The sequence below is a fragment of the Atractosteus spatula genome, chromosome 8 (assembly GCF_055471065.1).
Source record: "Atractosteus spatula isolate fAtrSpa1 chromosome 8, fAtrSpa1.hap1, whole genome shotgun sequence".
In the NCBI taxonomy this organism is placed as follows: domain Eukaryota; kingdom Metazoa; phylum Chordata; class Actinopteri; order Semionotiformes; family Lepisosteidae; genus Atractosteus; species Atractosteus spatula.
This window is the reverse complement of record NC_142713.1, coordinates 28,885,886-28,907,146: the sequence shown is the minus strand read 5'-3', so window position 1 is coordinate 28,907,146 and position 21,261 is coordinate 28,885,886. Positions and strand designations below refer to the sequence as shown.

The window sequence follows — 21,261 nt, the reverse complement described above, 5'->3', positions numbered from 1 at the left end:
GAAACTTGCTTCCTGTTAGCATTGTGATTACATTGAGCAAATAGTTTTAATTATCTTTCCTTAAATAGTTTGTCAGGGGCTGAGAAAGCAGTGTCTGCACAGCTCCCTAATTTAGTACTTCCATGCTTTAGCAGGAGAGCTGAATGGTTTTGTTAGGAATTTAATCAAGTGAGTGCTTGGTCAGATTGTTCTTGATCAAGATTATTTTGCTGGCTTGCAGTTTTTTGATAAAGTAATTAAGGTTTCCTTTGATAAAACAAAGACTGCAACTATCAAGATATAAGATTGCTTAGTGGAAACATTTATACCCCTTTCAGAGTTACCTTCTTCAGGATTTTCAGTCATCATAAAATGAGTAAATTTAGGATTTATTTAAACCAGCAAAATGAATCGCCTTTTCAAAATCCCCTCTTCATGACTCGGCAGTCCGCTTTATTTTTTGAAGGAGCTTTGGGGGGGAAAAAAAAGTGCTTTTGAATCTTCTTACTCCTGTTGGATACCTAATTTTTGAATACAAGAACCTGAGATGGACATTGCTTGCATACTCATAATTTATTCTATTTGTTAGAATCTAGTAGGAGTGCAAACATAACCAAAGCTTCGATTGAAAGCGAAACGTCACATAATGCGTTTAATATGGCTGCTGTGTATCACCCATGTGGGTGGTACACTTCAGTGGTAGTTGAAATGTCTCCTCTGGGAGCCTGTGGGATGAAATGGACTCTATGAATTCTGTCAAATTATCTTTTTTTTTTCTTTCAGGTGAATATTTAGAAAAAATCATTCCCCTGGTGGTGAAGTTCTGTAATATTGATGACGACGAGTTGCGGGAATACTGCATCCAAGCCTTTGAATCCTTTGTCAGAAGGTTTGTACTTAAAAATATCTTTGCACAGACTTTCTGATGCTGTTAACAATGTAGCAATTATTTGAAGTCTAGGCGGCAGCAGAACTCATTGAGCTGAGCTGATGTCTGGGAATCCTCCAGTTGTCCAAGAACATACATTTTAATAAAATGTGAAAGTGGGTACATCCTTCAAAGTCTCTGCAATGGGGGTAACATTCTCTTTTCGATTCAGTCATATCCATGATGGTAAATTATCTTGTAACGTTTGAATTGCAGGTGCCCAAAAGAAGTCTACCCACATGTTCCCACTATTATCAGCATCTGCCTGAAGTATTTAACCTACGACCCCAATTACAATTATGATGATGAAGACGAGGATGAGAATGCTATGGATGCAGATGGTGCGGATGAAGACTATCAAGGTACATAAAGGGCTTGTTAGAATTCTTCAGGTTTTGACGCTGAAACGGTCAGGGTTTCAGCTTCTTCGTGAGACTGTAATGATGGTTATCGGGCATTATTCATGAGCGGCTGAAAGTAGCTTCTTGATCCAATACTTGTACTTAATACTAAAACCTTAAGTACAACTTGCTTGGGAACAGGATTACTGTATCAGGGTTCGATTAAGGCACGCTCGCATATGCATTGAAATGAGATGGAGAAATATACAGCTCATTTGCATGTGAATCTATATGAGAAAAAAAAAACAGGTGCAGAGCCTGTTATGGCAGCATTCTGTTTACAGTGCACTGAAGAGTCACATCCTGGCCAAGCCAAATACGTCTTAATAGGCTTTTACTGCTTTTCAGGCACGTTGCCTCTTCCTTTCATTTTTCTTCAGCTAAAACTTAAGTGTGTTATTGCCCTCAATGCACAGATGCACATTTCTTACAGGCTGGAGCTGCGTTGTGCTAATGTGTATAACACGTTTGTGTGCCTCGATTTCCAGTGAATATCGGGGTCTGTTGCAAGGCAACTGCTTGTTAAAGAATCCAGTTGAACTGTTTGACTATTTTCAAATAATCAATTGACTGCAGTTAGCAATGTTAACATTCAGCTACCTGTGAGGACAATTAATTACCGGTACTGCTGCTAGAGAGATGCTTGTTAAAACAATTACAGAGTTAGTTTGACCAATTAAGTGCTTACCAGGGACCATGATTACTTTTGATTTTGTGTTCTTTTCAAAATGATCAATTGATTCACTTGATCAATTGAAAGATTTTGAAACGTTTTCATTAAATGTTCTTGAATATGTATTCCAGAGCATTTACGTACAGTATGACTCCAAATGCAACTGAGGTGTATGTTTGCAGTTGGATGTAATGGGACTTAGTCCTGCTGCGGATATGCTTTCTGTGAAAAGCCACCTATCCTAGTTGTGGACCCTCTTTTTCAGTTTCTGCTTAGGATCTGATGACAACATTTAGAAACTGCCGAATGGCAGCTGCTACTTATTTCGGAATTAATTCCATAAATCCATAAAAGATCCTTAAATAGTTCTCTCAACCAACTTGTGTTTTTTTCAGAGGAGTAATATCTAATATGCTTTTGCAGTCCACTTCATCACGTTAGCAGGAACTATCAGTGCAAATGTCTTTCGGCAAACCTTAACTTTTCCTCTGCACACTCAGGTGCTCCATAGCTCAGTCTTGATTTTGACTCATAGCAATGGTGAAAACACAGTGACATCTAATTTACAACCACTGTCTTAAACTTTGAATATAGATTTTACTCTTAATATTCCTGTTAGTCTTTGAAAATGACCTTAAGCTGTTGCAGTGAGCAAAAGTGGATTGACGATTACTTTGCTGCCTAAAATGCTTTACATATGGAATAGGCTTCTTTGGATTCTGATATAGTAATTTGCCTGCTGTTCCTAGGAGGATGTGCAGTTTGTCTTTTATGGTTGAATTGCTTCCTGAAACCATTTAGTTTGTCTCTTCATAGTCTGATTTAACAAGGATGTCCGAAATGCTTATTTGAGTTTTCATTATGGAAATGTACCTTTTTGGATTTTATTTTTCCCTTTGCACAAGCTTAATGATTTTTTTTTTTGGCTGATCGGCACTATATTGTGAACTGAAGTAGAAGACCTGATAACTGAGGATTTTAAAGTGGGTTTTACAATTTCCAAATTAGCACATTAGTTTTCTCAACTGAGGCAGTAATCTGTTGTATTCCCTATTGCCAGAGTGATTCAGCAGGTGTTGCCTGTTTAAAAGGTCTTCTGATCTTCATTCCCTACTGTGGCAACAAAATTTGCATGATTGTCCAATTTTTTAAAATTCTGGTAGCATTTTATCACATGACAAACTTTGATCAGGTTATCTAGTATGTAGATAAATCCATCAGTATATTCTGCCATTTTACCACTGGCAATCGAGACTATTGATAGAAGGCTTGGCTACCACTTTCTGTATAGTGGCTCTGTACATTGTGCTGTGAACCATGCTGACAACTTCAAGTTTCCACATTCAAACCACAGTTTATTCAATCTTTCTGAACATCAGTTAGCGGGAATAGATTTTCTCTAAAAGTAGATCAGGACAATAGGAAACACTGAGCCAAGCTGTCAAGGACTCCTACTGCCTGTCAAGGTCTGCTGTGTTTCAAATGGCTTTGATTTCACTTTATCAGACCTCAACAGAACAAAACGCAAGCCAAATAAGAGGTTGCTTCTTCTTGCCAAAATGTGATTTAAAAGTTACCTTTATAAAAGCGTCTGTTTTTTTCCCCCTCTCTGTCCAATCATTGTCAGAAACCCTCTTATTCCCAACTTGTCAACCTGGCACCTATCCCTGACGTGTAGGGCACAAACACTGGGTAGGATTCCAGTCCATATTTCCAGTCAGCCGAGTCTGCATGTCTAGAACGTAGCTGCAAACGCATGCGGACGTGGAGAGAATGAGCATACTCACCGTAGTCCGGTGCTAACAGCCACACTACTGTGCTGCCCTTATTTCTTCATTCACAGTACAGATGCCAATTCTCTGTTCATCTGCCTCCATTCCTGACCTCTCCCTTTTGCTAGTGACTGTGACTAGCACATGAATAAACACAAAATATGTTTCCCACCTCTAAGTACACACCCGTATGGATCTGTTCAAACGGGGCACACTTGAGCTGAGCAGTCACTCACCCGCAATGTACCGGAGCCCTTGTGTGGCAGGGCTTTAGGACTGTTTTTCCCCTGCAGTCCCAATTTCTCACACCGGTTATTAAATCTTGGTGAGAAAATAAAGTTATTGACGGTAGAGAAGAATTTTACACATTTCGAATTAAGCACACAATTGAGAATTTTTGTGAAGATGCAGTAAATCTCCATGGTGTTGCAAAACCCCGGTCTCGCCATAGGTGAGATTGAGAGTTCCCATGAATTGTGGCGTGATGCAGCCCTTCCTGCTCTCTAGTCACTATAATGGATAATGTAAAGCGACGTACAAGTGAAGAAAATACAGGTCGTGCAGCAGACATTTCAGCACAGAAATGTTCCAACGTGATGCATGTAGAGTTACCAAGTAAGTAGCATTTGTCAGTAAAACGGGCTAGAAATCGAGAACAGTGTTTTTATTGGATTAAAAGATGTATTCACAAGCCTGCGGCTTCACCTCACAGGATGTTTTGTTGCCTCTTTCTGAATCGCAGAATGTGGTGCTCCTCATACCTGGAAATTTAGTCTTTTGTAATGTAAATTGGAGTTTTATAAGTTACTGTGTAAATTTTACTTTTAATGTGGTTTGAAATTTGCTGTTCATTTCAGTTGCAGTTCCCCTTCAATCACAGGACTGAGAAAAGAACCCACGGCTGTAACTCAAACACGTAAAGCAGAATTATTAAGTACACTACTCACGCTGTGTGCTGACAGTAGATAAAATAGTAGATAAAATAATATTCCAGATGCAGTTTGAGATCTCATTGTTTACTTGGTCCACGACCTCAGCATTGTGCTGTGCTGCACACAGAGTAGACTGCAGCAGTAACTATAACAGACGTCACACAGGTGTGAAAAAGGCATCTAGGATGTTTCTACTGTTGATTAACTCTTAAGTAATTTGAGCAACTTTGCTCTACATGTTCAATGAGTAATATCTTATTTGGTGTTTCCTATTTTATTTTTTTTTCTCGAAAAACCCTTTACACATTTATGCCTAATTATTTATAATTAATTATATTAAGCGTATTGATTATTTTAAACATATTAGTTTTGTTATACTTTAATAAATAGAAATAAAAATGCTTAAGCTGTTGAGCCTTCTTCAGTATGAAATTAACCTCTGCTTGTTCCATTGGTGTTTGCATGCTAACAGAGACCGCACTTGATTCTTTAATAATCAGACTGTAAACATTATTTAACAAAAACCACAATGCACTGTTAATTTAAAAAGTAACTTCTGTTTGAGCCTTTTAATGACCATAAAGAGGCTTCGTTTTCTCAATTTCTGCCATCACAATAAGTTTCAAGAGCAAGCACTCTGCCATATTGCTGTAGCACATAAATGTCCTACCAGTTCCTTCTTTTTTTAAAGAGTATGGAACAAGTTGCCCATCCATGCTGTTGAAACCACTATCCTAGTTTCTTTAAGAAACAGCTTTATGAGATCTTGCATCAGTTATCTACTAATTTACTAATTATCAAACGGGTCACATGGGCTGAGTGGTCTCCTCAAACTTGTAACCATTCTTATGTTCTTAAACATCTTACCTGTTCTAAGATGGTTAGAATTAAGTTTCCTCTACATTTACAGTACTTGCTAAGAGTATGTCCGTGACCTCAGTCCTCGGGCATTGTGGTTACATCCCTAGTGCTTTGGAATGATGTACTCTTTTGGTCAAAGTAATAAACATGTAGCAGACACCCTGTCACTCTCTTGTTCTATATATATACCACATTCATATTCTTCCCTTTCCTTTAATAATTCATGCAGCAGTCAAGCTTGTAAACATCTCTGGGCTGCTTTAGCATGACATACTGCAAGAGATGATAAAATTGTGGTTCTTTGTTCATAACTTTTCATCCCATTCGCACTTGAGTCTGGCCTTCATACCCTTTGAGCAGTTCCCATGTTCCAGGGCACCCTTCACTGAGCCCTGCTGACTCCTCATGCTGGAGTGCTTCCACTGTGACTCGGTACAGTAGAGCTCTGGTGCAGTACTTGTTTTGAGAAGTGTTGGAACTGACTTCAACCAGTTTAACCTTTGATAATTTACTTCTTGTAGCTGTTAGTCCATGTTTAAAACATTGTGTACATGGTTTTGTAATAAAATCCTCCTGTTATACGTTTAGTTGACAGAGCAAGTGGGATGATGAAGCACACCTTAAGTAGCACTCAGGTGACCTTTATGCAAGGTGACTTACTTTCAGAACAATTATAGAACTGGAACATAATATTTTGTGCAAAATGTATATATTCTGGAGTGGTGTAACACTTGAAATTTGTCATAATGTGATAAATCACACAGTAGGGGCAAAAAAAAACTTCAGGAAGCACCATTTATAACAGCCGAGGTGAGGAATTACAATACAGCACACCTGAAGTAACACCGTAGTGGTGATGACAGATTGCAGGGTGCAGGCAGAGATGGATTGTCGGAAGAGCAAGTGAATGGAGAGCTGGGGCCTATGAAGGGGTGCAGGCATTTGCTTAGAAATTCTGACCTTCACATGACTGCTGTGAGGATGCCTTTGTGAGCTCCGAAGTCCAACAGTTCATCGTTCAAAAGATTCAACGCGCTACTGTACATTGAAGCAAAAATAAAATAGTTTTAAAGACTGATCTCTTCTAAAATGCCCAACAACAAAAAATTATTTGCATCTCACTGTTGTGCACTTGGGCAAAGTTTTGTTTAAATTGGTCTGATAAATGCCCAGAGGTATGACTGGGTCTCCGTGTAGTCTTTGTTCATGACAATTCTTCATCTGACTGTTGCCTTGTAAACAAAGAAAGGAGGCCTTTGACTCCGTCTCTGTTGTCTCCTGGCTCCATTCCTGCGTTTCGCAGAACCCGCCGCAAAAACCAGCTGTTCTGATTCTAGTGCGTTCCGGCAAGACTGTGACGGAGTTTGCGTGTCTTTTCCCCCGCTGTCGCCGCCACCTCCAGGGAGCGACGACGAGTACAGCGACGACGACGACATGAGCTGGAAGGTGCGCCGGGCTGCTGCCAAGTGCCTGGACGCCGTGGTCAGCACACGCCACGAGATGCTGCCCGAGTTCTACAAGACCGTCTCCCCGGCCCTGATCGCCCGGTTCAAGGAGCGGGAGGAGAACGTCAAAGCGGACGTCTTTCACGCCTACCTTTCTCTGCTGAAGCAGACGCGGCCGGCGCAGAGCTGGCTGTGTGACCCCGATGCCATGGAGCAAGGGGAGACGCCTCTGACCATGCTGCAGAGTCAGGTACTCCTCCTGGGCAGGGCTGCCCAGTCCGGCTCCTGGTGGGCCAGGGGTCCGTCGGTGTGGGTCCTAGTGCCCCAGCGAGTCCGGCAGGATTTTGTTGTAGCTCAGCTCTTAACGAGCTCACTCAGCTGGCGACTGGTTTAATTGGACCGGTATAACAGCTTCTCCCAGCTCTTCATGTGTTGCTACTCTTAAGCAGATGTGGAAAAACTCCAGGCCCCTCAGGACCAGGACTGGACAATTGTCAATGGACAAAACATTCCTGCTTCATATTAATAAAAATGAGCCATTTTTCATTCCTCGGTCAATTCAAAGATTCTGAAAAGGTGGCCTCTTGTTTTTATTTTGACCAAGTGGTTCAAAATGAACAGTTTTAGGACATTAATATTTACTTAAAGCTGCTCAAAAACTGCTTCAGACTAAATAAGGTTATTTTGTAGCCATGAGCTATAAAAATGACCCTGTAACTCACAGCTGGCAACCCACTGAAGCTCAGCAGGTGTGAGCCTGGTCAGTACCTAGGTTGGAGACCTCCTGGGAAAAACTAAGGTTGCTGCTGGAAGAGGTATTAGAGGGGCCAGCAGGGGTTACTCACCCAGCGGTTTGTTTGGGTCCTAATGCCCTAGTATAGTGACGGGGACACTATACTGTAAAAAGGTGCCATCCTTCACATGAGGTGTACAACCGAGGTCCTGACTCTCTGTAGTCATTAAACATACCAGGGTGTTTCTCGAAAAGAGTAGGGGTGTAACCCCGGCGTCCTGGCCAAATTTCCCATTGGCCCTTACCAATCATGGCCTCCTAATAATCCCCATCTATGAATTGGCTTCATTACTCTGCTCTCCTCCCCACTGATAGCTGGTGTGTGGTGAGCGTTCTAGTGCACTATGGCTGCCGTCGCATCATCCAGGTGGGGCTGCACATTGGTGGTGGTGGAGGGGAGTGCCCATTACCTGTAAAGCGCTTTTGAGTGGAGTGTCCAGACAAGTGCTATATAAGTTTAAAGAAGGACTATTATATTTAATAAAATATTTCTAAATATGTATTTCTAAATATGTTTAGCAACTAATGAAAGATGTTAAATCTTTCATGATTCCTGTGTTAAAGCTCCAAAAGCACAGTTTCTTCTGCAACTCCAAACATTGGAATATTACTGTTGCAATACGAAACATTTTTCACCAGAAATAGAGAAGACTATGCTATTGGAACTAAAAAAATAAATATAAACCACTTTTGCAACAAAATGAAATTGAGCCTGTGCCATCTGGAGTGGTATAATTGGAAGTCTTGAAATTTGAAGGTTTTGTTGAATGATGTTTGTTCTTTGTTCCCAGTTGACTGAGCTAATCTTGAATCAGCTTTCACATTCCTGGCATTCAGCTGCTGATCAATCAGTCAACAAACATCACAGTGTGCATAATTGTGAGGCATGGACCACAAGAGGTCAATCTGGCAGTCTTAAGTTTTGTCTACAAGCAAATATCATATACTGCCAAAGCTTGCAACATGAAAATTGCTTGCAATTGCTTTTGGTGTTTAAATTGTATGGATTTTATTTCTACAGTTGCAGGTGAAAATATGCTTTTGGCTACGTTAACAGTGGAAAACCTCCCTGAGGATTGACAAATACAATAATTTTCTCTGTCAGCATGTATATATATCTTGTTTTATATAGGTTCCTATGATTGTAAAAGCCCTTCACAAGCAAATGAAGGAGAAGAGTGTTAAAACCCGGCAGTGTTGCTTCAATATGCTGACCGAGCTGGTGAACGTATTACCAGGAGCCCTGACCCAACACATACCCGTTTTGGTTCCAGGTATGCACTGCAAGCACATTTTCTCTGCCTTCCATTACTTCAGAGAGCAATGCAGGAAAGTCTCGGGCGTCTGAAATGATTTGATAGGATATAGGAGCTGCACAGAACAGTTTATTTCCAGATCGTAACTGATGTGTAGCTTCTTTAGTCATCTTAATATGTCTGTTGCCTTGAAAAACCATGTCAGGTTGCTACAGTACTGAGATGGGGGTGCTACACTTAAATCAATTCCCAAGAATTACCTTCATACCATGATTACCAATGCATATAATGGCAACTGTTTACTGTATATGTGTAGTTATTAATTATTTATGGTTACGTTGGTGCTTTGTTTTTGAGGTAGCTTACAATTTGCTGTGCTTGGATTTGGATCTTCTTTTCAGTGGCGACATTTAAGCTTCTTGTTTAATGTTCTAGTCAGAGACTTAGTTGTCCAAATTGTTTATTTAAATGTCCTGTGAAGTATGCTAGTTCAGTCTTAAGACTCGGTGGGATGTCACTTAAAGTTGGACACTGCCTATGGACAGAAATGTTAAGCAGTGGTCAGGGTTCTGGAGTCGTAACTGGAAGGCTGTGGGTTTGAGTCCCAGGTGAGACGCCGCTGTTATACCATTGAGCCGGTCCTTCACCTCAGTTCTTCCAGTAAATCACTCAGTGGTATAAATAGGTACAAATGAAGCAGCCAGATAAAGAGCATGTTAATAGTAGTAAAAGTAAAAATAGTTTTACAGGGTTTGAAATTCAGTATGGGTGCCTGCTTATTTAAAGCTGCACTTGTGAATGTGATGTACTGTTGTAATTTCTAGATGTTTCCAGAAAACAGTTAAACGGGTGAGAACGGGTATTAGTTATTTGCTTAATTAACACATGAGCCACACCTGTGTGGGAGGCCTTTGCTTTCAGTTTACTTAATTGAGTGAGAAGTACTGCATTTACTTTGGTGTTTTCACCATCACCTGTACATTGTAAAAGTGCTCCAACCCAGACCTTTTTATTCAGTATTACATATTAGACTGGAATAATTTAACGTATGTTTGGGTGGGGGGGTTGTCGAAGCAAAATTTCCAAAAATTGGTATTTATCCAAAGGTAAAGAAAATTGAAACACAACAAAGTACCAGAATAAGTGAAAGTTGAAACTTTGAATTAAAAATATGAAGCTATAAAATATATTATTTTAAATGTTACTGAGGTCCCTAGTTTGGGAGCCTCTGGCTTAGGGAAACCTAGTCACTGTTGGCCAGAGCCAGTACCTCAGCTCAAACCTCAAGTGCCTCTACTGATCGAGCCACTTGAGAAGCCCTCTTCTCAAACAAATACAAATGCAGACTTCCTTATTTTCTGCTTGCTGATAAAAACCAGTAAACAAATTTGCAGAATTATGCATGGGCACGAGATGGCTGATGGCCCCTCTTTCCAGCATCTTCTGTGAACACGAGTTTAGTGCTAGGAACAGAATGAAATCTGAATTGTTATGACACGCGCTAAACAACTACAATTTGACGAAAATTGACATTTGTTCTAGGGAGATTTGATTTCAGTGCTGCTGTGGACTGAAAACAAAGGAGGGGGAATGTCAAAGCTGCAGTTTTGTACATTGATGGACAGTCGCACCAGGGAAAACATCTGTTGCTTTCTAGAATGCTCAATTTAATGGAATCTATTTAGACAGAAATGTTTTTAAGCAGTATTAGCTGTTCTTAGGTATGTTTGCTGTTTGATTGGTGTCAGTGGTTTTATTCACCCTCTCAGATTTAAGAATCTCCTTTATTTTATGCTAGTAGGGAGAAAATAAACCCTGAACATAAATATGAAAATCAAGCCTTCTCATTTAGCTATAATGTGTAGTGTGTAAACAAAACTGAACAGGCGACCTAGTACTCTTGGAAAATTGTGTGCAATCTATTTTTGTTTTTCCACAGGCATCATATTTTCACTCAACGATAAATCCAGCTCCTCAAACTTAAAGATCGACGCATTGTCCTGCCTGTACGTTATTTTGTGTAATCATACTCCTCAAGTCTTCCACCCTCACGTGCAGGCTCTTGTGCCTCCAGTCGTGGCTTGTGTTGGGGACCCCTTCTATAAGATCACTTCCGAAGCCCTGCTGGTCACACAGCAGCTGGTCAAAGTCATACGACCTCTGGACCAGACAGCAGCTTTTGATGCCTCCCCTTACATTAAAGACCTCTTCAGCTGTACCATAAAGCGGCTCAAGGCTGCAGATATTGATCAAGAAGTGAAAGAGCGAGCCATTTCCTGCATGGGCCAGATCATCTGTAATTTAGGAGATAGCCTGGGCAGCGACTTGCCGAGCACCTTGCAAATCTTCCTGGAGAGGCTGAAGAACGAGATCACGAGGTTGACCACGGTAAAGGCGCTGACGCTGATTGCTGGCTCCCCGTTGAAGATCGACTTGAGGCCCATTCTGGGGGAAGGCGTGCCCATCCTGGCCTCCTTCCTCAGGAAGAACCAGCGGGCCTTGAAACTGAGCACGCTGGCCAGCATGGACATCCTCATCAAGAACTACAGCGACAGCGTGACGCCGGCCATGATTGATGCAGTGCTCGTTGAGCTCCCTCCTCTGATCAGCGAGAGCGACATGCACGTCTCCCAGATGGCCATCAGCTTCCTCACCACCCTGGCCAAGGTGCACCCAGCGTCTCTCTCCAAGATCAGTGGCTCCATCCTTACTGAACTGATCGCTCTGGTGCGTTCTCCCTTGTTGCAGGGAGGAGCCCTGAGTGCCATGCTGGATTTTTTCCAGGCCCTGGTGGGGACTGGCACAGCCAGCCTAGGGTACATGGACTTGTTGCGCATGTTAACGGGACCAGTCTATGCACAGAGCACAGCACTTACCCACAAGCAGTCTTACTATTCCATTGCCAAATGCGTGGCGGCACTCACTCGAGCCTGTCCCAAGGAGGGCCCGGCTGTGGTGGGCCAGTTCATCCAAGACGTGAAGAACTCCAGGTCCACCGACTCCATCCGCCTGTTAGCCCTTCTTTCCCTGGGGGAGGTGGGCCACCACATAGACCTGAGTGGACAGCCGGAGCTGAAGTCGGTCATCTTGGATGCCTTCTCCTCCACCAGCGAAGAAGTGAAGTCGGCAGCGTCTTACGCGCTGGGCAGCATCAGCGTCGGCAATCTGCCCGAGTACCTGCCTTTCGTGCTGCAGGAGATCTCCAGTCAGCCCAAGCGGCAGTACCTGCTGCTTCATTCTTTGAAAGAGATCATCAGCTCCGCCTCGGTAGCCGGGCTCAAGCCCTATGTGGAGAGTGTCTGGGCGCTGCTGCTGAAGCACTGCGAATGCACGGAAGAAGGGACCAGGAATGTGGTTGCTGAATGCCTTGGAAAACTCACCTTAATAGACCCCGAAACATTATTGCCAAGGCTTAAAGGCTATCTTGTGTCAGGTGGGTTTTCTGCCTTTATTAAGTTTTACACATGGTGCTCAAGTGTTACTTAGAGACTGGAGAAACAGAACAAAATATCTTTTTGAAGTAAAATCATAATCTGCACTGTAAGTTTATGTATTTAGAAATGTATATTTGGTACTGAACAAATCTGTCCATTCAGGTCTGTTATCGCTACACAATGCTATCAGTTTTTATTGTCTATTTAGTGGATCAGTGCAGTCATTGAATTCATTTTTATATTGTTCAGCTCATGTGATTTTGAATTGACGTTTTTGCCGATCTTTACATTAACCATTTCTTAATGTGACATTGACCTTGGCTTTCATTAGACTGATGTGTTTTTTATTGTGTCTTTCCAGGCTCATCCTATGCACGTAGCTCTGTAGTCACTGCAGTGAAATTTACAATTTCTGATCACCCGCAAACAATTGATCCACTCCTGAAGAACTGCATAGGTACTTTTTTTATGTGTTCGGGGAAGTTTACTGCTTTTTTTTTTAGCAAAATCTCAGGTTTGAGTTTATTAAAAGGTTCTTTAATAATACAATTTAAAGACGTAACATTCATTTCGAATTTATGAAGTGAATATTAAATTTAAATCATGCCATAAATATACTTTTAATCTCGTTGGTCATGCAATTCCTGAAGTAAAAAGATGGACACAAATATTTACTGATGCTAATAGATCTACAGGGTTTTACTTTCAAGGTTTTTCTATTGTATAAGCTGTAGGCGCATCTTTTTTTAACTTGAAATTGGATCCTTTAACTGATAACTGAACTTTGTATGTTTTAAATAGGTGACTTCCTAAAAACGTTAGAAGACCCAGACCTGAATGTGCGAAGGGTGGCCCTGGTGACATTTAATTCGGCAGCGCACAATAAACCTTCCCTGATAAGGGACCTCCTCGACACTGTTCTTCCACATCTTTACAATGAGACAAAAGTGCGGAAGGAGCTCATCAGAGAGGTAACTGAGACCCATCTCTTTCTCGGCCTTGTTTGGTCCAGGCAGTTTTTACCTGCTTTTCTCCATTGCGAGTTTTGTGCTTATGATTTGTGAAATTTACACACGTTATGCCTAATAAGATGTACCTAAACAGCTGTAAACCAAAATGCTGTGCGATTGAATCTTTTCTACAGACAGTTAGAACTCTTAAATAGTAAAATATGTATTGTTGTCGATGACATGACACCGTACTCATCTATTTTATATTCAAAATTTAATATGTTTGGAACATGGAAGGAGCATTAAAGCACAGCTAATGTGTAAATGTATATAATAAGTAGAAATCACCTCTATATAATGTGCTATTATCATGATATCTATTATCATGTGCTATTATTATATTTACATGTAATTCTCTGGAGGCGTGTGGCTCATATTAGAAGTGTGGTCTACAGCTATTATTTGGCTCTTTTTAAAATGTGTTTCCCCGTGTTTTTTTTTTCTTTGTGAATCTTTGAGTATAAAATGATGTGGCCATTTCTTCAGTTTTTTTTGTATATATCGCCATGGATATATATTTAAATTTCATGTCTTAGTTTTAACCACATTGGAACGTATTTGTGCAAAGCTGTTGCTCTGCTGTGATGGGCTGCCATGCTCATCATGGAAACATGCAAAGCAGGGCTTGTTTTAAAGCCCCACGCCTGCTCTTGTCAGCAGTTCACCCCTCTGCTGCCGTTCCCAAGTAAAACAGCCTCCTGGGTGATTGATAGGAGCTGAACTGTGTTGGTTTCAGCAACGTGTCCTGTGGCTTATTGAATATTGGCTGAAAATTCAATTTTAAGATATAAAAATAAACCTTCCTGAAGAGTCTGAACCCATTGTCCGAGATTGCTTCTTCGGCTTCATCAGCCTTACTCTCCTCTACAAATCTGTTTTTGACTTTGGTATTTTCTTGAGCCATGGCCATCTAGAACTAAATGATAAAAGCAAGCCTTCTTTTCTTTCAGTGGGCAAGCATGAGAGTCACGTTGCAGGCGTAAGACTCGGTTAAGGCAGATTTACCCTTAGTATTTGCCTCATAAGTTTTGCTCATCTTCTCCCTTATATGCCAGGTGGAAATGGGACCATTCAAGCACACAGTGGATGATGGCTTGGACATCCGAAAGGCAGCGTTTGAGTGCATGTACACACTGCTGGACAGCTGCTTAGACAGACTAGACATCTTTGAATTCCTCAATCACGTTGAAGATGGATTAAAGGACCATTACGATATCAAGGTACTTTCCCAGTTTTTGGTTCACTGTGAGATTGCTTTATTTGGTTTTTACTAAGTTGTACTTTTAAGAGTATTTTGAAACAGTTTTCATTTAGCAGAGAGGGAGAGAACTCAAGTGTGTGAAATCTTTTATTCTTGTAGATGCTGACTTTCTTGATGCTGGCGAGACTATCCACACTTTGCCCGAGTGCAGTTCTGCAGAGGTTGGACAGACTTGTGGAGCCACTGCGTGCAACATGCACAACAAAGGTAAATGGAAAAATCTGTTCTGGTTGGTGCTGTAAGCTACAGTTTTTTTTTTTTAATTGGAAACTTTTCAAGAATTGTAGCTTATGTACCATTCTGGAGTTGATACACAGTGAGATTGGAGAGTCCCTTTTAATGCCAAAGCACTGTTTCAAATTCTTGGTAAACATGTCCCTCAAAAGAAGAGCAGATAGGACAGTCAAAACTTGTTCTGCTAGCTGTTTGACTTTAAACTCTGTACATCACCTCAACATTCAGTGTTGGGACTAACAATTACAAAATGATACAAACACCTTATTTTAAAAGACCCTCTGCTAACTGGCTTATTTTTAGGTGCTTTAGCTGTGCTTTCTATATTATTATTTCATGTCAGGCATCTTAAAAGTGCAGGCAACTAAAACGTATTTTCAAAAATTCAATCGGTATCCAAAATTTGCCTCAAGTAGATTTAGAATCTCCTAGGTGGTCAATAATCAGAGAGGATGCATGTTGAGGCCACTTTCCTTTGTTTCCACAGGTCAAAGCCAACTCGGTCAAGCAGGAGTTTGAGAAGCAGGATGAGCTTAAGCGATCAGCCATGAGGGCGGTAGCAGCCCTTCTGACCATTCCAGAAGCGGAGAAGAGCCCCCTCATGAGCGAATTCCAGTCCCAGATCAGCTCCAACCCCGAGTTAGCCGCTATCTTTGAGAGCATCCAGAAGGACTCGTCATCTGCTAACATGGAGTCCATGGACACTAGTTAAAATGTCTGCTTCCGAAAACTTGGGGACCCTTTTATTGTTCCATGCATTGCACTGAAACTACAGTTTAGAAAACCGAAAAACAGCAAAAATGATAAAGAAAACATTGTCTAAGCTCCAGTGCTTATCACTATGTTCCTCTTTTACCATAAACAACGGTATGATTGGCTATTTGTTCTTGTTGCTTTTTTTGTCTAGTGTTTAATCCAGAAAGCTGCAAAGTGCACAGGTTACTTCTCATGCAGCGTTCATATGCTATCAAGTATTATTTGGTAGCAGAAAAAAGAAATAATTGAAAACCAATTGTATAAAACCTGCTGTTGGCTTTAAGGATGGGAGATTTATAGTTATTGTCTTTTGGATGTGGATCCAATTAACTCATGAGTTATATCCTGGGAAGGGAGGGGGGTAGGATTCAATCTTTATATAATTTCATGACCATCCCTTTTTTTATTTCCTTCTTCAGTTTCCATGCTTTTCATATCTAGATTGTTTTTGTACTGTTTGAAATATCATCTCTGCCTGATCTTTAAGTTAAGCTGTTGAGTATCAGTCTCCAGTTGGCAGCAAGGAAAATCTGCTTTATAAAAGTTTACTACATTAAAGTGGTTTGGCACAGTTGGTAAAAACACAAGATAAATCTTTGTGATTTTTCTTCCTGTTAAGTAGAGAGTCATGCTAATTTGAATTCTTTCTTTTTTTTTGCATGAGTGAAGCAAGCCAGTGTGCAGTTCATCTTTTAACAGTATATAAAAGTTTAAAAATCAATACATTTCCTGTCATTCTCAGTATATACCATTACGTTTCTTTTTCAGCTGGTGGTTAATGGTGAGAAATGGTGTCAAATACAAGGGTATTCCTAATTATAGGCCTTGCTGCAGAACTTTTGGGGGGGGCAGGGGAGTAATTGCTCTATATGAGTAACCTAATGCACATCAGCAAAAATGTGAATGGCAGTTTTAGCGAGAGCAATGTCCAAAGTTAAGTTTGAGAAAAAATACACTTTGACACAATTTACTGCAGGTAGGCTTTCAAATGTAGCTTGGAACTCTTTCCTTTTTGGGGCCAAATATAGTCATAGGAAATCTTTAGAACCTTGTAATCAATCTTTTTAAGAGCTTGTTGTTCAATAAGTTAATCAGCAGGATGAATTGAAATTGGATGAAAATCACATTCTTTCTCTTGGGCTTCGTGGAAGTATTCATGTCAAGACAGTGTGATAATTGAGTTGAGGTCCAGGACCAGTTAGGTGAACCAAGTTCATAACATCTTAACACTTTGGTTACAAATCAGGTCACTGGAAAAGTTCAGTAGTTTCAGAGTATTGTTGAGGTTTTTTTTTAAGTACAGCTGTGATAGACACTGACAGCAATCTAGAAAATAAAATAAAATGGATACTCCTCTTTACTTTTAAATCCTTCGTTGGTCCTCTCAGCATTTCTTTTTTGATATTAAAGTCTTAGGATTATTTTTTCATGTTCAAACAAATGTTTAAAAAGCCAGACGCTTTTGCACAGCTATGTCATGAGATACGTTGTTCGTGAAGAGGGAAAGTCTCTTGCTCTTGCCCTCAAGATATCAAGATAAGGCTAAAAAGTTTTTTAAAAATGTCTGAAAGGTAGGTTTCTCTTGGTTCGTTTTCTCCTGAAATACAGTTTGCTTTGTTGGTTAATGCACCTGCACTTGCTTTCTCTCCAGTGGGAGAAACTTCTTTGAAACCTGTCCTGTAGATCCTACAGTATACCTGCATCTCTCAAAATGCTAAACCACCATTGTTTTCATGCATATTGGTGGAGACATTAATTCCAGTTGTTCAAAATCCTTTTCATATGCTTTGATTAAAAAGGGTCTGTTAAAACTCTCGTGCTGTATAGAGGGCCACAGATAACTGGTGTACTTGATAATCCAAATGATGCAATAAACACCGATTTATCTTCTACGTTTTTGAGTGAAGCATTGCAGAAAAAAAAGGTTCAGCCGAAGCATGCCTCCTTGAAGCACTTAGACAGGAGGGGAGAATTAACTTAGAAATAAGTTATGAGCTGAAATTGAGACAGTATCTCTTACCAAAACTCAAGCAGCATCTGAGCAAATGCCACACTGAGACTTGGGAGTTTTTCTGCAGGTGGGTGTCTTCTGAGCCCAAATGCCAAGTTATAGGAATTTTACAAACCAAAAATATGAGAACTGATGTTTTTGCCATAGGGATGTCTACTTTTGTCAAATGGTCATTTGTCCAAAGCAGGGAAGTACTTAAAAACATGACAGATGCCCCAGCTCTCCAACGTGAAATGTGCAGATGAAAAGCCATTTAAGGTATTGTGACTAACGGAGTGGTCCGTTACTTGTTTTGAACCCTAATTAACACAATTTGGATGTCCTCAGCTGATCCGTGTTGATACCCAGTTCTTACAGCTAAGTAATTATCATCAATTGTGAGTAAATGAGACTCGGAAATATAGTTCAATGTCACATCTCTAGGCGGAGTACTTATAAGTGCATGTGACATCTGCCAGTGTTTTTTCTAATACCGATCATATAGTTTGAGGTTAGGAGCACTTAGAATTGGGCTTTTATTTTGCAAACCAAATATATTTACAGAAGGGTAAATGAACAGGGCTGAATGTACACAATTATTTTCTAGTGACTCTTACTGCAGCCAGGAGTGTACACTATTAATTATGACACAGCATCATGATTGAACTGCAAATGAAGATAAATGTGTCTTAGGGGTGGATGCTGTCTGCATCGATCTGCAAAAAACTTGAAACTCCATTAATGTTATTTTAAAACCACAGGATGACTGATGCATCAGATCAGTTTGCTTTGTCCTCGGCAATAAAAACATTGACAGTAGAGTCATTCTTTTCTCTGTATAGATGTTTTATATGCTAACCTTCAAATGAAACTCATCACTTATAAATGCAACAAAGAAACATGTATTAATTGAAAAATTATCCATCTCTGGCCAAATTTACATCTGGTATTTACCAGTCATGTCCTCCTAATAATCTAACAATTGGCCTCATCACTCTGCTCTCTTCCCCACAGATAGCTGGTGTGTGGTGAGCATACTGGTGCACCATGGTGCATTTTCCAGGTGGGAGCCGCACTTTTACCACTAAAGTCCAAGGTCCGGTTTGCTGTAGGTCATGGCAGTGATAGGGGTCCTCTTCTCTGTGTTCTACCTAAAAGGACAGGATTATTTTACGGGAATTGGCAGCTCTTCTCCTGTTAACAATGCAAATCGATGTGCTCATGTCACGTTCCTGTCAGTTCCTCAGAGAAATAACCATTTAAACATTTGAATAATGCTGTGGAAAAGCCAGCCCATAAATTAAAGGTCAACTGTCCAGATAAGATGAATGGATCATTTAAAAAACGTATCATGGACGTACTAAACTTCACATTTAAGCACTTTCAAATGCAGATGACACGACTGACGTCTATGTTAAAGACAGATACCTGAGATGTACAAGAACGGAGTTTCGATGCCGTTTAATAAGTGCAAAGGCATGTATTTGAGACCTGGTTAATTGCTCAGTCCTCTTCTGTTTAATGAAAAATGCAATCCTATTTTCCACACTAATGACTCTTACTAATAGTGTTAAACACCAATTTGCCGCTTCATAATTTCATACAAAGAGTGAAGAATAACGTTGAATGGGATCATTCATTAATTAGTGTGCAGCACCGAGCTCTTGGCTTCTGCTCAAAAGGGGTTTTCTTATGTGTTCGAAATACTTGCAGTCACTGCATGACTGGATTTTTTTTGTATCCCCTGGCTTTGGAACTGCCAGTTCGGCTATAACCTCTCTATTGCTTGGGAAGATTGAGGACCTGTGCTGGCGCTCCTCTGACTTTCACCCCTATTTGCATCTTCTGTCTGCCATTGGACAAGCTGTAAGGAAGAACTGTGGCTGCCAGGAGGAGCAGCACATCTCTCGCTCCACTGTCTGCTCACAGGTGCCCCCTACCAGATCCCAGGAGTCACTGCTAGAGAATCCTAACTCCAGCCCACCTTACCCTGGCAGCACTCTGCTTGCTGTGTGCCCTGTTGCTGGGGAAATCCTGGTCAAAGCCCAGGCTCCAACCCATAATACCTCACTTATAGGACTTCACTTGAGTGTCTTCACTGTCTGAGCTGCTCGAGATCCCCACCAATCTTATTTTTCAACCTGTGTGAAATTTGAGAAGTATGAGCCCGAAACAAAAGATGATGCATCAGTAAAAGGTATGTGAAAAGAAAAGGTTTATATTAGGTATCACTTGTGTAATTAAAAAAAAAACATACATAAAATACTGTCTCCCCAAGATGAAGGTGATAACAACAGCAATCTTTAAGCTTTCAAGGTACATTGTGACATCCATTTCTGAATAACTGGTTAGTTATGCAGTTAGCCGAGTTCTTTTCATTCTCTTGCTGCCTTTAAGGACATCTTTTTTATCCCACACAGAGAGCTCTAACTCAGCATGCACTTTTGCTTTCGTTCTGTAATGATTAACTTGATCTAAATAATAAAAGGGCAGACCACAACAGACAGTGCCACAATATGAAAGGGCAGGTGAGACCAGTTATTTGAAACTCCCTCAGGTGTGGTTTTGGAATTGCCTGCTCCAAAGTCTGAAGTAGGTCCCAGTAACAATTTACATCGATACCTCTAGCTGTTCGTTCATCCCACATGTGCTGACATGTCCTACTAAACTCTTGGGGGATTCAACTTACCTACTCCTATTTATATGAAGTAATGCTCTCCTTAGGACTCTGTCGTAGTAATCACTACCTGAAGCACATTCTTCTAGTGCCCTTTCCTCTCCAGACTGAGCCAGTAAGGTGTCCCTTTGCTCTGTTAGCTTCATGTCACTCTGCAGTATCAGTGCTGTAACAGAGCATTGAGGATGTATATTCACTGGTCTTTGAGGACCATCCAAAATCTTAATGAGTGTAGTATACCTTCATAATCACAAGCCATACTTAACCTTTACTATTGAACTATGCTATTGAATTAACAGTGAAACACCAACCAGAGGACACAAGTGTAAGCTAAGTTGAGGTGTATTTAGAAACCAGAAAAGGAGGCATGTCTTTACCCACAATCTTCTATTAGTATGGAACAAGCAACAAAGCAATGTTGCTGAGGCCGATACCCTGACTTCTTCGGACAAACATCTGGATGAGATCCTTGGATCAATTAACTATTGCTCAAGAGGCTACACTCGCCAAAAGGCCTCCTATCGTTTGCAACCTTGTTCTTGTATTGAGTACAATCCTATACTTAAAATCGGTGTCTCGGAATTAAATCCAAAGGCAAAGCTCCAATGGATTTAGCTATAAGCCATCAGTCATTTTTGTTATTTCTAGGTGATGAAAGATATGGATATCTGGTGTTGTCACTAGTTATTTTCTCATGTGGCAAAATGTTTCGGGAATACATAATTCAAATCGCATTTCCTGGCAAACTCGTCTACAATATTTAATAATTGAAGGGGATGACTAACTGTGCATAATAAAGTGAATTATTAATTCACCTCACCAAATGACTTATTTTGGGAAAAGCTGACCTTTTTTGAGG

General features: G+C 40.6%; 1 protein-coding gene across 1 annotated transcript in view; it reads left to right on the top strand.

Annotated features, from left to right (window-relative positions):
- The window catches only part of cand1 (cullin associated and neddylation dissociated 1), a 31,644-nt gene extending 14,017 nt beyond the window's left edge, over nucleotides 1–17,627 (top strand). The window contains exons 6-15 of the mRNA XM_088923681.1: nucleotides 763–868; nucleotides 1,124–1,269; nucleotides 6,949–7,241; nucleotides 8,917–9,058; nucleotides 10,980–12,473; nucleotides 12,836–12,931; nucleotides 13,276–13,445; nucleotides 14,540–14,704; nucleotides 14,845–14,952; nucleotides 15,467–17,627. Of these exons, the coding sequence (XP_088779807.1) occupies nucleotides 763–868; nucleotides 1,124–1,269; nucleotides 6,949–7,241; nucleotides 8,917–9,058; nucleotides 10,980–12,473; nucleotides 12,836–12,931; nucleotides 13,276–13,445; nucleotides 14,540–14,704; nucleotides 14,845–14,952; nucleotides 15,467–15,691 (2,945 nt within the window). The 3' untranslated portion in view covers nucleotides 15,692–17,627. The remainder of the gene's footprint in view (nucleotides 1–762; nucleotides 869–1,123; nucleotides 1,270–6,948; nucleotides 7,242–8,916; nucleotides 9,059–10,979; nucleotides 12,474–12,835; nucleotides 12,932–13,275; nucleotides 13,446–14,539; nucleotides 14,705–14,844; nucleotides 14,953–15,466) is intronic.
- Nucleotides 17,628–21,261: the final 3,634 nt, after the last annotated feature.